At 39.4% G+C, this 16,433-nt stretch overlaps 1 protein-coding gene across 1 annotated transcript; it reads left to right on the forward strand.

Moving 5' to 3' along the window:
* Positions 1 to 607: 607 nt before the first annotated feature.
* her3 (hairy-related 3) lies at positions 608 to 6,096 on the forward strand. The gene is given in 7 exon segments (XM_061698849.1): positions 608 to 667; positions 4,561 to 4,611; positions 4,613 to 4,683; positions 4,685 to 4,766; positions 4,852 to 4,947; positions 5,499 to 5,580; positions 5,675 to 6,096. Coding segments are annotated over 7 exon segments (864 nt in total).
* Positions 6,097 to 16,433: the final 10,337 nt, after the last annotated feature.

Below are 16,433 nucleotides of genomic sequence, written 5' to 3' on the forward strand. Positions count from 1 at the left end.
CAGCCTCTCCTTCTTTGCTCCCTCTTGTCTTTGACTTGAGGGACGGACAAAGGCTTCATCCTCCAGCGAGTTATAAAGTTACTTTGCAGTCAGTTCATTTGGGGCATTCAGAGAACCTTAAGCGATGTTAATGTGCACCTCGGCTCCTTTCATGCGCTCACCCCTGCACACACGGGCGAACAGCGGCCATTGTGCGCCCTAAGCAAAAGAAGAACTATTTAAATAAACCGAGAAGCAGTCCATAGAAATTCATGATGCTCTTTCTATTTGATGTTTGATCAGAGCTGCTGTCGCGTGGCTTTGCCCCAAATCCCGTCTCTATATTTGTAATATACATATATATTTTTTTCTTTTAAATCCCACTGCATGCACCTGTTAGTGTACCTGCTCTGTTTTGTGCACTTGTTGCACACAACAAAAGCGCTTTGGTCGCACCAGCGCAGACTCGAGTGCACCTGAATGGAAGGCGGCAAATCGATTTGATCCGCTCTCGCTGTGCCCAATAGAGGGCCTGCCCTCGTCTGCACGTTTTAACACACGGGCCACATATACGGGACACTGCGTGTACGCATGCGACCATGAGAAGAACTACGAAATCTTCATGACAATGGATTCACTGCATGTGGTGCTGCATGGTGCCAATGTCGTGGCCCTCCCGGACGGATGGGTATGTAACATATGCCAGCTTTCTAGTGCTGCGTGATCAAGACCTGTGCCTTGACAGCTCAACTGAACTCAATTTGATCAACTTTAAGAATAATTTAAAAAAAAAAACAAGCAGTTGAAAGAAGTTGCTGTTCACGAATTAAATATGAGCATAAAACATTGGACAGTGGGACCAAACACCATGTGCTTTTAAGAGAAAGGCATCTTTCTTCTTTAAACGCAGATGACAGACAGACAGTACTTCAATACACACACACTCACATTGTTAAACTGATCAACACATCCCATTGTTCATCAATATACACAGATTTGTGACATATACAGTGGGAGGGAAAAGTATGTAAAGTACTCTTTGGAATTTCTTAGATTTCTGCTTCATCCAAATCACGAGAATAAACACCGTCTGCTTAGACTAATGGTGGTCGAGCTGGTCACACCAGAGATCTCAGACCCCTGAACTGCAACGGTCTGATTTCAAAATTCTTCCTGATCGTTGAGCGCATCTGATCCGCAACTACGGGAAACGTTAGGTGATTGCCAGTTATTAAATCCGAGGGTTCACTTCCTTTTCCTGCCTGTCCTGTAAATCTTTACACGTTACGCTCTATAAAAATATGAAAACATGCAATTGTTTTTGCGCTATTAGTTTACGTAGACTGTTATTTTTGTGGTGTCTGAAGATCAGACAACATTTTATGGCCAGTTTATTCAGAAATGTACGAAATCCCAAAGAGTTTACATACTTTTTCCTCCCACTTTATCAGATATGTCGATACATTGATGCATACTAAATTATTACATCGATATTCATCAACCGGGATAAGATTGGGGGGGGGGAAATGATGAATTGAAAGTCTATATTGCGATATACTGATACATATCAGAACTATGAAATGAAAGATTTTTCAAAGAGTATCATGGCATGCAGCGTTTATACCCACTTTGCCGAACCATTGACTTGCAAATGCGGGCTTTTCTCTCACGACGAACACAGTTTATTGCAGCAATCGCATAATTGTCTCCCTAATTGTTGCTAACAAGTCTCCCAATCGTCCAATTATTACAGCAGCTTTGTCCGAGCCCCCCCCCCCCCCCCCCGTCTGCACGGCTCCATGACAAAGGGCCCCAAAGGGTTAATGAATGACCCGAGGCTCAAAGAGCGAAAGCGGCGCGAGAGCTGCGTCCTTTTTTTTTGTTTTTATAAACATACACTTAACATGTCGTTTAATGGCGCATGCATTCGCACCTCCAAATGGGACACACACACAAAAAAAGGGTTTCTCGTTGCGCCATTCTCATGGGTAGGTGATGACATGGAGACTTTGAAGTAGGGTGCCGGGGGGGGGGGGGGGGGGGGGGGGTCACTTTGAAAGCTCGGCCTCCTTCCTTTCCCTCCCCTGCGTCCTATTTTATGTCGAAAGAAAAACAAAAACAAAAACACAGCATTCTTCTTTGCTCCGCTCAAGGAGGAGAGGCAACGCTAATTGTAAATGATCGCGAACAATAAGCGAGGCGGCGTCTCCTCTGTGACTGCGGAGAACAAGACAGACGCCGCCACGGTGCCATGTCCAAAGCCAGCGTGAAAACTCAACTAATGTGACGTGGAAAAGAGGACAAAAGGCGCCACAGAGCCGCCTGGAGCGCAACACCTCTGCCAGATTTCATACCGATTACGCAGATCACTATTGCATTACATTTGTGTCCTGCAATTATTCGGTGGATTTTACGCAATTAGGGTTTTATTGTGGTGTTTTTTTTGGTGGTTTTTTTTTGGGTTACTCGACGTACGACACGCGCCATTTGAGTGGCCGTGACGTGAACGTGACAATGTCGTCTTCCGAATGTGATAGGCGGGCATGCAGTTAAGAAGTTGCGAATAAAAACAAGCATCCTTTACTTTTGGAACACGACAACATTTTCCATCTGACAACAACAAAATGTTTATTCGAGCCGAGCAAGTAGAAAACAACCTTCTCTTTTTAGTGATGCTAAAATACACACTTATACATGAAATAAACATTGTGGGGCAATGGGGGCATTTTGTGGAAAATCGCGTAGACTTTCCAAAAGAATATATGAAATGTTAACGTTTATTTTTTTTTTTCCGAATAGTAGCCTAAATATTTGAACCCTTTTGACACGAATAAAACACTGCGAATATGTTTCGGTTTGTAATATAAGTATATGCGGCCCATAATATAATAAGGGAAATGCCTAAAGAAAAAGAAATGACTTTCGGCTTTCCCCTGACCTATTTAGGCTAATGAATGTTAAATGTACCTTTGTAAGAGTCGCAAGTTATTTGTTTTTTGTTTTTTTTAAAACAAATTCGAATATCTGAGAAAACAAATCAGCATCATACAGCATCTGAATGAAATAATACTACAGTAAACGTCATCAATCGGATTTAAGGACACCTGGCCTCGACTTTTCTTCTAAGGACCAGAGAGTCACATAAGGCTGATAGTGGGGCAGGTTTTGCTCCATCTGTAATTGTCCTCAATAAGGCAGGGTATGCGAAGAAAAGAGGATCCACAAGTATGCCAATGGAGTCTCACCGGGATGTTCGGATACTGTATAGAATGAACTCGGCTATCGGAAAAGTCTACTCTCATGGACTGGTTACTGCGGGCGATGTTGTTGAGTAAAGACGTCAGGAACGAAAGAAGCAAAGTGCGGTTCCCATTGGACAACGAGGCACTCTTTGATGGAGAGAAGAAGGAACAATGGATGCTGCCCCCTTCTTTTTTTAAGCGCGCTCGGCCCTAGATTGAATGCAAATGTGCCCTCCTTTTACGCGGGGTCTCTGTCACTTTTTCATGCACAGCTGCAAGGTCTGCAACTGGAGTTTTCACTGACAGGTCGCGTGACCCTCATCAAGCGCCTTAAAAGCCCCCCCCCCCCCCCCCCCCCCCCCCCCCCCCCTCATTGGCCCCGAAATGTCTCCGTAGGAACCTTGTTCCAGGAAGGATGGTGTTGTGTCATTTCTATTTTCAAATGCTCCTTTTTACGCGCGTCAAAGGTGCGCGGTGGGCCGCAGTGAAGCCTTACTTTCCCAAGCCAGCTCTCCTTTCAGGGAGCAGTGTGGAGAATTGCGAGGCGGGGGACCGGGGACAAGGGGCGGCCCACGATTCTCCTCGGTGCCCCGCCCCTTTTCCCCCCTCCGACCAGCCTGGCTCAATAGCCGAGGAATAGCCACGTTTGCTTCCTCAAACTTCCCTTGCTCGTTCGATAGTAAGACATAATAGATCATAAGAAATGGAAAGGGGGAAAAAAAATCCTACAATATAAGTATCTGATAATGAATTTTTTTTTGTACCGGAAATGGGAAGAAGTTGAAACCTCTTTAAATCCTATACCCCTTCACAATTCTACAGCTATGATTTGATCCGAAAGACATGCACCATTTCCACAGACCTTGTAAATACCTATAAACATACACATAGCACATATAAACCCTCATACATTAATGCATACACCCCTCCACATACCCAATTGTTCATACACACAATTGTACATATATTCCCACATTTTCCCCCCCCCATATACCCGCCAGCATATTTGTATGGATTCTTTTAAACTGGTTTCCGTATGTTTGGACGTTGCTTTAATTCGTCACTCAAACTGTCCCACAATCAACACCACAAATTAACTCCAAAAACACTTTTCGTGCATGTATTGGTATTTTGTTCTTGGTGGGTTCCTAATCATTTGGTTGCGTCGCGATTTCAATATTTTCTAACTCTATACAATCAGTAAGAAAATGAATTAGATGACATTTGAGTATTTGTTGTAGCCTATTCTATTTGTGTAGTTCATTGAACTGCTACATGAGCACAAATGTAGCTTCTGTGTGTTGATATGTTCTTGATTATGGTTGCCGAATGACAACAGTGCTTGGCCGTGCGTTCTTGGGGCGGGTCTCTTTGCATTCACATGCTAAGTGGGATGTGTCTATATAAATCTGCGCGTGGTCAACGTTGTCATTTGTGCTGCGGCGAGGGAAATAGATTCACTTGAATGAAAACAGGGCAGGAAAAAAAAGAATGGTGGCGACTACTGACTGTGTGAACAAGTCCTACTCAATCCCCGCAAATAAGGTACGTCTGAGAAAAAGAAGGGAAAAAAACGTCGTAAATGTAATAATAAAGACTGAATTCAATGAAATTTATTTCAATTGTCCAGGTATCCAAACCTCTGATGGAGAAGAAACGAAGGGCTCGCATTAACAAGTGTTTGGACCAGTTGAAATGTCTTCTGGAGAGCCACTACAGCAGCACTGTAAGCATAAAGGAAATCACTCCGCTCGCATTTAGCACACAAAGCTACTGTACACCCCCACGAGGTCAATACACATTCAAATCAGACATTTAACAAACGAATTTGGGAAAGGGCAAGTTTATTGATTGAGCGGATAGCTCCTCAGCTAAATCAGCACGTTTTGAAGGGGTCCCAAAATAATAAGACGAAACATTTGACTCATTTTAAGAAATTACTTTATGCTTCCATCAAATGTGTGATTCACAACGTAATCTATATCATTATTATTATATCATATTGCCTACAGTCATATGGGGCACAACTCGATAACTGCACACGTAGTTGAAGGCCACAATATAATTATAGGCAATCGAAATTTATAGAACACATTTATAAACAACAGGGTCGACCAAAGTGCTGTGCAAATCATTTCAAACACACAGAATATAAAAGTAAGTAACATTACAGAAGATAAAGGCAATAAAAGCACTTTCTTTGCAATCAAGCACAATGCTGGCAACTTGGTTTATATTCACGACATTGAATTCCAATGACAGTTATTTTGCTCGCAGATTCGGAAGCGCAAACTGGAGAAGGCTGACATCTTGGAGCTCACCGTGAGACATTTGAAGCACCTTCAGAAATCTCACGCCTGTAAGTCAGAACACGCAGCATCACAATATTAAATGCGAACATTTATTTCACGGTGTCCCGTGTGACCTCACTGACGCGTCATCCTTGTTTGCAGTTGCTTCCGCGCGCGGGGAGCTCTCCGACTACCACCGAGGCTTCCACAGCTGCCTGGCCAACTTCAACCACTACTTACTGAGGGCTGACACAGTGACCGACCGAGGACGCCTGAAGTTGGCACTGCTACGAGGCAAACTGGCGGAGATGTTCAGGACCACGGACAGCGGCCCAGAAATGGCGTGCAGAGGCGAGGACGACAACGCGACCTCTCAGAGGATCCGCGGCGCTTCTCACTTTCGCCAGAGCGGTGAAAGTGAGACCGAGTGGCGGAGGCCCACGCAGCAGGTGTCCACACCGCGTGGGCTGGTCGCTGCCCCCACGATAAATGCTCGGGAAAAACGAGCCGCTCAAAGGAAACGTCACTCCAGGAGTCTTGGTGAAGTGGGAAGCACCCATCACATTATGTGGAGACCTTGGTAGAGACGCTGAACACTTCGACATATTCAGAGAAACGTTTATGATATGTTATTGCTTACATGTCATATACTTGTAGCTTCTATTTTCTGAATAAAAGTGAACGAATGGACTGACTCGTCTTCCATATTTCAATATAGTCAGTGACAGCTTGACGCTTCTGTACAGCATCCGCCTTTATAGAGAGCTGTTGATATTTATATGTTTAGTAAATGTATCTTAGAATTGTGCATTGACAGACATCTCAAATTTAACATGAGAAAAGATCAAATCGCCTGTACCAATATGATCGAAATTGTTTTATTTCAAAATCAAGACAAATACAGGAAAGTTGAAACAAAACCCCAAAATGTCCATTGTCTTAGGAATAAATCCAATTTTTGCTTCTGTATTCATGTAAAAAAAAAAAAAAAAAATCCTCAGGCAAAAGTAAGTCTGACTGACGGAAATGTAATCTTTGAGCTAAGTCATAAATACAACTTGAGACAAACGAATACATTTAGTTGTAGAACAAATGAGATGTCTTTTTTTTTTGAAGTTGATCAAAAAACATTTTTTTTTTTCTCAGTGCTGGTTCTGTCATGCAGCTGTTTGTAATTATAACTATTAGAGACAGTATAGTGTCATTGGACAGTGCTTTTTGATTTGTTTACGTCACTCTACAGTACAATACCACCCATCCATGTATTGTTTAAAATATTGATTTGGCGTGTTTAGTAAACATCTGCTCTGTCCGAGGCAAGTTATTATTAAGTAACAAAAGATCTAATAATTATTTAAAGATAGTTCGTGATTAAATACAACTGCAAAAAATGCGACGTTTATAATCATATAAAAAAATAAAATAATTCTAGCAGAGGATGGTTTCGATCCATCGACCTCTGGGTTATGGGCCCAGCACGCTTCCGCTGCGCCACTCTGCTCTTAGACAAGTGATGGAGCATCCACGAGCATCCAGTGACTTAAATGACCCATTAAAATTACAATTAGAAACCCTAACCCTAACCATTCAACCATTTTGAAACCATACTTTTAAACCTTTTGAAATGCAACTTTACAACCGTAACATTTTCTTTGAGCCCATAATTTGAAACTCTAATTTAAAAAACGGAAACGCTCTTTAAACCATAATTTCAAACCTTAAACCTGCTTTGAAAACCGAAACCTTTTTCGGAAAACTAACCCTGTCTTGAAACCATAATTTGAAACCGTACGCCTGTTTTGAAGCCCTACTCTGAAACCATAACCCTGTTTTGAAACACTACTTTGAAACGCTAAAACGCTCGTTAAACCATAATTTGAAAGACTAGCCCAATTTTGAAACCCTAATTTTAAATTAACCTTGTTTATAAACAAGGTTAATGTTTCCAGTTAGGGTTATAAACCTTAATTTGAATCCCTGTGTAATAAAACGCACATTTGAAACCCTAAACCTGTTTTGAAACCATGTATTGAAACCCTAATTTGAAACCCTAATCCTGTTTTGAAACCATAATTTGAAAACCTAACCCTATTTTGAAACCCTAAATTGAAACCTTTACCCCGTGCAGAAACCACTTTGAAACCCCAATCCTGTTTTGAAACCCTATATTGAGACACTAAAACTCTCTTTAAAACTTCATTTGAAACCCTAACCCTGTCGTGAAACACTAATTATAAACCCTAACCCAGTTTTGAAACCCTAATTTAAAAAGAAACCCTAGTTTTGAAACCCTAGCCCAATTATAAAATTCTAAATTGAAAAGATAATCCTGTTTTGGAACCCTAATTTGAAAACGTAACCCCGTTTTCAAACCCTACTTTAAAAGATTAACCTGCTTTGAAACCCTACTTTGAAAACCGAACTGTTTTTAAACATAAATTTGGAAATGATAATGTGCGTTTTGAAACCATAATTTGAAAAGTTAACCCTGTTTTGAAACCCTACTTTGAAACGTTAACCCCGTTTTGAAACCCTACTTTGAAAATTTAGTCCCGTTTTGAAACGCTACTTTGAAAGTTTAGTCCCGTTTTGAAACCCTAATTTGAAACCCGATCCCTGTTTTGAAACCCCAATTTTAAACGCTAACCCCTTTTGAAATCTTAATTTGAAACCCTAACCTCGTTTTGAAACCCTAACCCCGTTTTGAAACCCCAATTTGAAAGCCTAACCCTGTTTTGAAACCCTACTTTGAAAGCTTAATCCCGTTTTGAAGTATTAACCCTAATTTGAAACCCTACTTGAAAACCCTAACACCATTTTGAAACAGTACTTTGAAACCCTAATCTGTTTTGAAACCTTAATTTAAAACACTACGCCCCGTTTTGAAACCATAATTTGAAACCCTAACAAAATGTTAAAACACTATTTTAAAACCCAAACCCTGTTTTGAAACCCTACTTTAAAATCCGAAATTGGAAATGCTAACCGCGTTTTGAAACCATAACTTAAAAAGCTAACGCTGTTTCGAAACCCTAATTTAAAACCCTAACCCCGTTGAGAAACCCTAATTTGAAAAGCTAAATCTGTTTTGAAATCGTAATTTAGAAACCCTAACCAAATTTTGAAAGCCTAATTTGAAAACCTAACCCTATTTTGAAACCCTAATATGAAACCCTAACCCTCGTTTTGAAGCCCCAATTTGAAACTCTAACACCGTTTTGAAACCCTTCTTTGAAAACCGAACCCTGTTTTTAAAGCCGAATTTGGAAACGCTAACCCCGTTTTGAAACCCTAATTTGAAAAGCCTAACCATGCTTTGAAACCCTACTTTGGAAACGCTAACCCCATTTTGAAACCCTAATTTGAAAAGCCTAACCATGCTTTGAAACCCTACTTTGAAAACTTAACCGTTTTTGAACCATAATATGAAACACTAACCCCGTTTTGAAACCTTAATTTGAAACGTTAACCCAGTTTTGAAACCCTTATTTGAAAGGCGAACCCTGTTTTGAAACCCGACTTTGAAACCCAACCCCTGTTTTGAAACCCTAATTTGAAACACTGACCCCGTTTTGAACCCCTAACCCTCTTTTGAAACGCTACTTTAAAACCCTAACCTTGTTTTGATACCCTAATTTGAAATCTTAACCCCAATTTGAAACCCTAACCTGTTTTGAAACCCGACTTTGCAACTCTAACTGTGTTTTGAAACCCTAACTCCGTTTAGATACACTAATTTGAAACCCTAACCCTGTTTTGAAACCCTACATTGAAACCTTAACCCTGTTTAAAAACCCTAACCCTATTTTGAAAACCAAATTTGAAACCCTAACCCGTTTTGAAACCCGACTTTGAAACCCTACCCCTGTTTTGAAACCCTAATTTCAAATGCTAACCCCATTTTGAAACCTTAATTTGAAACCCCAAATATTTTTTAAAACCCTAATTTGAAACCCTAACCCATTTTAAAACCCTACTTTGAAACCCTAACCCCGTTTTGAAACCCTAACCCTGTTTTGAAACTGTACTTTAAATCCCTAACTTCGTTTTGATAACCTAATTTGAAACCATAATCACATTTTGAACCCCTAACTTGAAACCCTAGCCCCTGTTTGAAACCCTACTTTGAAATCCTAACCCCGTTTTGAATCAATAACCCTGTTTTGAAACACTAATTTGAAAGCCTAACCCTGATTTTGATACCCTACTTTAAAACCCTAAACTCGTTTTGAAACACTAACTCCGTTTTGAAACCCTAATTTGAAACCCTAACCACATTTTGAAACCCTATTTTGAAACCACACCCCCTTTTGAAACCCTAATTTGAAACCCTAACCCTGTTGTGAAACCCTACCTTTAAACCCTAGCCCTGTTTTAAAATCCTAATTGGAAACCCTAACCCCGTTTTAAAACCCTACTTTGTAATCCTACCCCTGTTTTGAAACCCTAACCCCATTTTGAAACCCTAATTTGAAACCCCACCCCTTTTGAAAGCCCAACTCTGTTTTGAAACCCTACTTTATAACCCTAACCTTGTTTTGAAACCCTAACTCTGTTTTAAAACCCTAATTTGCAACCCTAACCCCGTTTTAACATCCTAATTTGAAACCTTAACCCCGTTTTGAAACCCTAATCCTGTTTTGAAACCCTACATTAAAACCCTAGCCCTGTTTTAAAACCCAAATACCGTTTTGAAACCCTACTTTGCAACTCTAATTGTGTTTTGAAACCCTAACTCCGTTTAGATACACTAATTTGAAACCCTACCCCTGTTTTTAAACCCTAACCCTGTTTTTAAACCCTACTTTGAAACCTTCACCCTGTTTTAAAACCCTAACCCTATTTTGAAAACCAAATTTGAAACCCTAACCCCGTTTTGAAACCCTACCCCTGTTTTGAAACCCTAACCCTGTTTTGAAACCCTACGTTGAAACCCTACCCCTGTTTGAAACCCTAATTTGAAACCGTAAATCTGTTTTAAAACTCTAATTTGAAACCCTAACACCGTTTTGAAAACCGAATTTGAAACCCTAACCAAATTTTGAAACCCTATTTTGAAAGCCTAAACCTGTTTTGAAACCCTAATTTAAAACTCTAACCCCATTTTGAATCCCGAACCGGGTTTTGAAACCCTACTTTGAAACTCTAACCGCGTTTTGAAACCCTAACTCCGTTTTGATATCCTAATTTGAAACCTTCACTCTATTTTGAAACCAGAATTTGAAAGCCTAACCCCGTTTTTAAACCCTAATTTCAAACCCGACCCCTGTTTTGAAACCCAAACCCTGTTTTGAAACCCTAACCCTGTTTTAAAAACCTAACCCCATTTTGAAACCCTAATTTGAAACCCTAACCCCGTTTTGAAACCCTACCCCTGTTTTGACACCCTAACCAAATTTTGAAACCCTATTTTGAAAGCCTAAACCTGTTTTGAAACCCTAATTTGAAAGCTAACCCCATTTTAAAACCCTAATTTGAAATCCTAACCCCATTTTAAAACCCTACTTTGAAACCCTAACCCCATTTTGAAACCCTAATCCTGTTTTGAAACCCTACTTTGAAACCCTAACCCTGTTTTGAAACCGTACTTTATAACCCTAATCTCATTTTGAAACCCTAACTCCATTTTGAAACCCTAATTTAAAAACCTAACCCTGTTTTGAAACCCTACCTCTGTTTTGAAACCCAAACCCCGTTTTGTACCCCTAATTTGAAAGCCTTACCCTGTTTTGTAAACCTAATTTGAAACTCTAACCCCGTTTTAAAACCCTACTTTGAAACCCTAACCCCGTTTTGAAACCCTAACCCTGTTTTGAAACCCTACTTTGAAACCCTAACCCTGTTTTAAAACCGTACTTTATAACCCTAAGCACGTTTTGAAACCCTAATTTGAAACCCTAACTCTATTTTGAAACCGTAATTTGAAACCCTAACCCCGTTTTGAAACACTAACCCTGTTTTGAAACCCTACTTTGAAACCCTAACCCTGTTTTAAAACCGTACTTTATAACCCTAAGCACGTTTTGAAACCCTAATTTGAAACCCTAACTCTATTTTGAAACCCTAATTTGAAACCTTAACCCTGTTTTGAAACCCTACCTGTTTTGAAACACAAACCCCGTTTTGTAACCTTAATTTGAAAGCCTTACCCAGTTTAGAAACCCTACTTTGAAACCCTAACCCCATTTTGAAATCCTAACCCTGTTTTGATACCCACTTTGAAACCCTAACCCCGTTTTGAAACCCTACTTTGAAACTCTACCCCCATTTTGAAACCCTAACCCCGTTTTGAAACCCTCCCCTGTTTTGACACCCTAACCAAATTTTGAAACCCTACCCTGTTTTGAAACCCTACTTTGAAACCCTAACCGTGTTTTGATATCCTAATTTGAAACCTTCACTCTATTTTGAAACCAGAATTTGAAAGCCTAACCCCGTTTTTAAACCCTAATTTCAAACCCGACCCCTGTTTTGAAATCCTAACCCTGTTTTGAAACCCTAACCCTGTTTTAAAAACCTAACCCCATTTTGAAACCCTAATTTGAAACCCTAACCCCGTTTTGAAACCCTACCCCTGTTTTGACACCCTAACCAAATTTTGAAACCCTATTTTGAAAGCCTAAAACTGTTTCGAAACCCTAATTTGAAACGCTAACCCCGTTTTAAAATCATAATTTGAAACCTTAACTCGATTTTGAAACCATAATTTGAAAGCCTAACCCCGTTTTGAAACCCTAATTTTAAACCCTACCCCGTTTTGAAACCCTAACCCTGTTTCGAAACACAAACCCCGTTTTTAAACCCTACTTTGAAACTCTAACCGGATTTTGAAACCCTAACTCCGTTTTGGTACCCTAATTTGAAACCCTACACCTGTTTTGAAACCCTAACCCTGTTTGAAAACCCTAACTCCATTTTGAAACCCTACGTTGAAACCCTAACCCTGTTTTGAAACCCTAATTAGAAACACTAACCCCATTTTGAAACCTAATTTCAAACCCTAACCCCGTTTTGAAACCTTAATTTGAAAGCCTAACTCTGTTTTGAAACCCTACTTTATAACCCTAACCTTGTTTTGAAACCCTAATTTGAAACCCTAACTCCCTTTTAAAACCCTAATTTGCAAACCTATCCCCGTCATAAAAACCGAATTAGAAACCCAAATTTTTGAAACCCAAATTTTTTAGAAACCCAAATTTTGAAACCCTATTTTGAAAGCCAAAACCTGTTTCGAAACCCTAATTTGAAAGCTAACCCATCTTGAAACCCTAATTTGAAACCTTAACCCTGTTTTGAAACCCTACCTGTTTTGAAACCCAAACCCCGTTTTGTAACCTTAATTTGAAAGCCTTACCCAGTTTTGAAACCCTACTTTGAAACCCTAACCCTGTTTTGAAACACAAACCCCGTTTTTAAACCCTACTTTGAAACTCTAACCGGATTTTGAAACCCTAACTCCGTTTTGATACCCTAATTTGAAACCCTACACCTCTTTTGAAACCCTACACCTCTTTTGAAACCCTAACCCTGTTTGAAAACCCTAACTCCATTTTGAAACCCTACGTTGAAACCCTAACCCTGTTTTGAAACCCTAATTAGAAACACTAACCCCATTTTGAAACCTAATTTCAAACCCTAACCCCATTTTGAAACCCTAATTTGAAAGCCTAACTCTGTTTTGAAACCCTACTTTATAACCCTAACCTTGTTTTGAAACCCTAATTTGAAACCCTAACTCCCTTTTAATACCCTAATTTGCAAACCTATCCCCGTCATAAAAACCTAATTAGAAACCCTTCACAAATTTTGAAACCCTATTTTGAAAGCCAAAACCTGTTTCGAAACCCTAATTTGAAAGCTAACCCATCTTGAAACCCTAATTTGAAACATTAACCCTGTTTTAAAACCGTAATTTGAAACCCTAACCCTGTTTTGAAACCCAACTTGTAAACCCTACCCCTGTTTTGAAACCCTAACCCTGTTTTGAAACCCTAATTTATGAAACCCTAACCCCTTTTTTAAACCCTAATTTTGAAAGCATTACCCTGTTTTGGAACCCTACTTTGAGAACCTAACCCTGCTTTGAAACCTTACCCCTGTTTTGAAACCCTAATTTGAAAGCTAACCCCATTTTGAAACCCTAACCCTGTTTTAAAACCATAATTTTAAACCCTAACACCGTTTTGATACCCTAATTTGAAACCCTACACCTCTTTTGAAACCCTAACCCTGTTTGAAAACCCTAACTCCATTTTGAAACCCTACGTTGAAACCCTAACCCTGTTTTGAAACCCTAATTAGAAACACTAACCCCATTTTGAAACCTAATTTCAAACCCTAACCCCATTTTGAAACCCTAATTTGAAAGCCTAACTCTGTTTTGAAACCCTACTTTATAACCCTAACCTTGTTTTGAAACCCTAATTTGAAACCCTAACTCCCTTTTAATACCCTAATTTGCAAACCTATCCCCGTCATAAAAACCTAATTAGAAACCCTTCACAAATTTTGAAACCCTATTTTGAAAGCCAAAACCTGTTTCGAAACCCTAATTTGAAAGCTAACCCATCTTGAAACCCTAATTTGAAACATTAACCCTGTTTTAAAACCGTAATTTGAAACCCTAACCCTGTTTTGAAACCCAACTTGTAAACCCTACCCCTGTTTTGAAACCCTAACCCTGTTTTGAAACCCTAATTTATGAAACCCTAACCCCTTTTTTAAACCCTAATTTGAAAGCATTACCCTGTTTTGGAACCCTACTTTGAGAACCTAACCCTGCTTTGAAACCTTACCCCTGTTTTGAAACCCTAATTTGAAAGCTAACCCCATTTTGAAACCCTAACCCTGTTTTAAAACCATAATTTTAAACCCTAACACCGTTTTGAAAACCTAATTTTAAACCCTAACCAAATTTTGAAAACCTAATTTGAAACCCTAACCAAATTTTGAAACCCTATTTTGAAACCCAAACCAAATATTGAAACCCTATTTTGAAAGCCTAAACCTGTTTTGAAACCCTAATTTGAAAGCTAACCCAATTTTAAAACCCTAATTTGAAATCCTAACCCCGTTTTAAAACCCTACTTTGAAACCCTAACCCCATTTTGAAACTCTAACCCTGTTTTGAAACCCTACTTTTAAACCCTAACCCTGTTTTGAAACCGTACTTTATAACCCTAATCTCGTTTTGAAACCCTAACTCCATTTTGAAACCCTACTTTGAGAACCTAACCCTGTTTTGAAACCCCAATTTGAAAGCTAACCCCATTTTGAAACCCTAACCCTGTTTTAAAACCATAATTTTAAACCCTAACACCGTTTTGAAAACCTAATTTGAAACCCTAACCAAATTTTGAAAACCTAATTTGAAACCCTAACCAAATTTTGAAACCCCTATTTTGAAACCCAAACCAAATGTTGAAACCCTACTTTGAAACCCTAACCCTGTTTTGAAACCGTACTTTATAACCCTAATCTCGTTTTGAAACCCTAACTCAATTTTGAAACCCTAATTTGAAAACCTAACACTGTTTTGAAACCCTACCTCTGTTTTGAAACCCATACCCCGTTTTGTACCCCTAATTTGAAAGCCTTACCCCGTTTTAAAACCCTACTTTGAAACCCTAACCCCGTTTTGAAACCCTAACCCTGTTTTGAAACCCTACTTTAAAACCCTAACCCTGTTTTAAAAGCGTACTTCATAACCCTAAGCACGTTTTGTAACCTTAATTTGAAAGCCTTACCCAGTTTTGAAACCCTACTTTGAAACCCTAACCCTGTTTTGAAACACAAACCCCGTTTTTAAACCCTACTTTGAAACTCTAACCGGATTTTGAAACCCTAACTCCGTTTTGATACCCTAATTTGAAACCCTACACCTGTTTTGAAACACTAACCCTGTTTGAAAACCCTAACTCAATTTTAAAACCCTACGTTGAAACCCTAACCCTGTTTTGAAACCCTAATTAGAAACACTAACCCCATTTTGAAACCCTATTTTGAAACCCAAACCAAATGTTGAAACCCTATTTTGAAAGCCTAAACCTGTTTTGAAACCCTAATTTGAAAGCTAACCCCATTTTAAAACCCTAATTTGAAATCCTAACCCCGTTTTAAAACCCTACTTTGAAACCCTAACCCCATTTTTAAACCCTAACCCTGTTTTGAAACCCTACTTTGAAACCCTAACCCTGTTTTGAAACCGTACTTTATAACCCTAATCTCGTTTTGAAACCCTAACTCCATTTTGAAACCCTAATTTGAAAACCTAACACTGTTTTGAAACCCTAGTTTGAAACCCATACCCCGTTTCGTACCCCTAATTTGAAAGCCTTACCCTGTTTTGAAACCCTAATTTGAAACTCTAACCCCGTTTTAAAACCCTACTTTGAAACCCTAACCCCGTTTTGAAACCCTAACCCTGTTTTGAAACCCTACTTTGAAACCCTAACCCTGTTTTAAAAGCGTACTTTATAACCCTAAGCACGTTTTGAAACCCTAATTTGAAACCCTAACTCTATTTTGAAACCCTAATTTGAAACCTTAACCCTGTTTTGAAACCCTACCTGTTTTGAAACCCAAACCCCGTTTTGTAACCTTAATTTGAAAGCCTTACCCAGTTTTGAAACCCTACTTTGAAACCCTAACCCCATTTTGAAACCCTAACCCCGTTTTGAAACCCTAACCCTGTTTTGAAGCCGTACTTTATAACCCTAAGCACATTTTGAAACCCTAATTTGAAACCCTAACTCTGTTTTGAAACCCTAACCCCGTTTTGAAACCATACATACATTGATGCTGTGCTTCTCAGCACCTTTAAAAAAACACTGATTGATGTCCATCCATCGATTTTCTGAGCCGCTTATCCTCACAAGGGTCGCAGGAGTGCTGGAGCCTATCTCAGCTATCATCGGGTAGG

Source organism: Phycodurus eques, chromosome 1, assembly GCF_024500275.1.
Source record: "Phycodurus eques isolate BA_2022a chromosome 1, UOR_Pequ_1.1, whole genome shotgun sequence".
NCBI classification, from domain to species: Eukaryota; Metazoa; Chordata; class Actinopteri; order Syngnathiformes; family Syngnathidae; genus Phycodurus; species Phycodurus eques.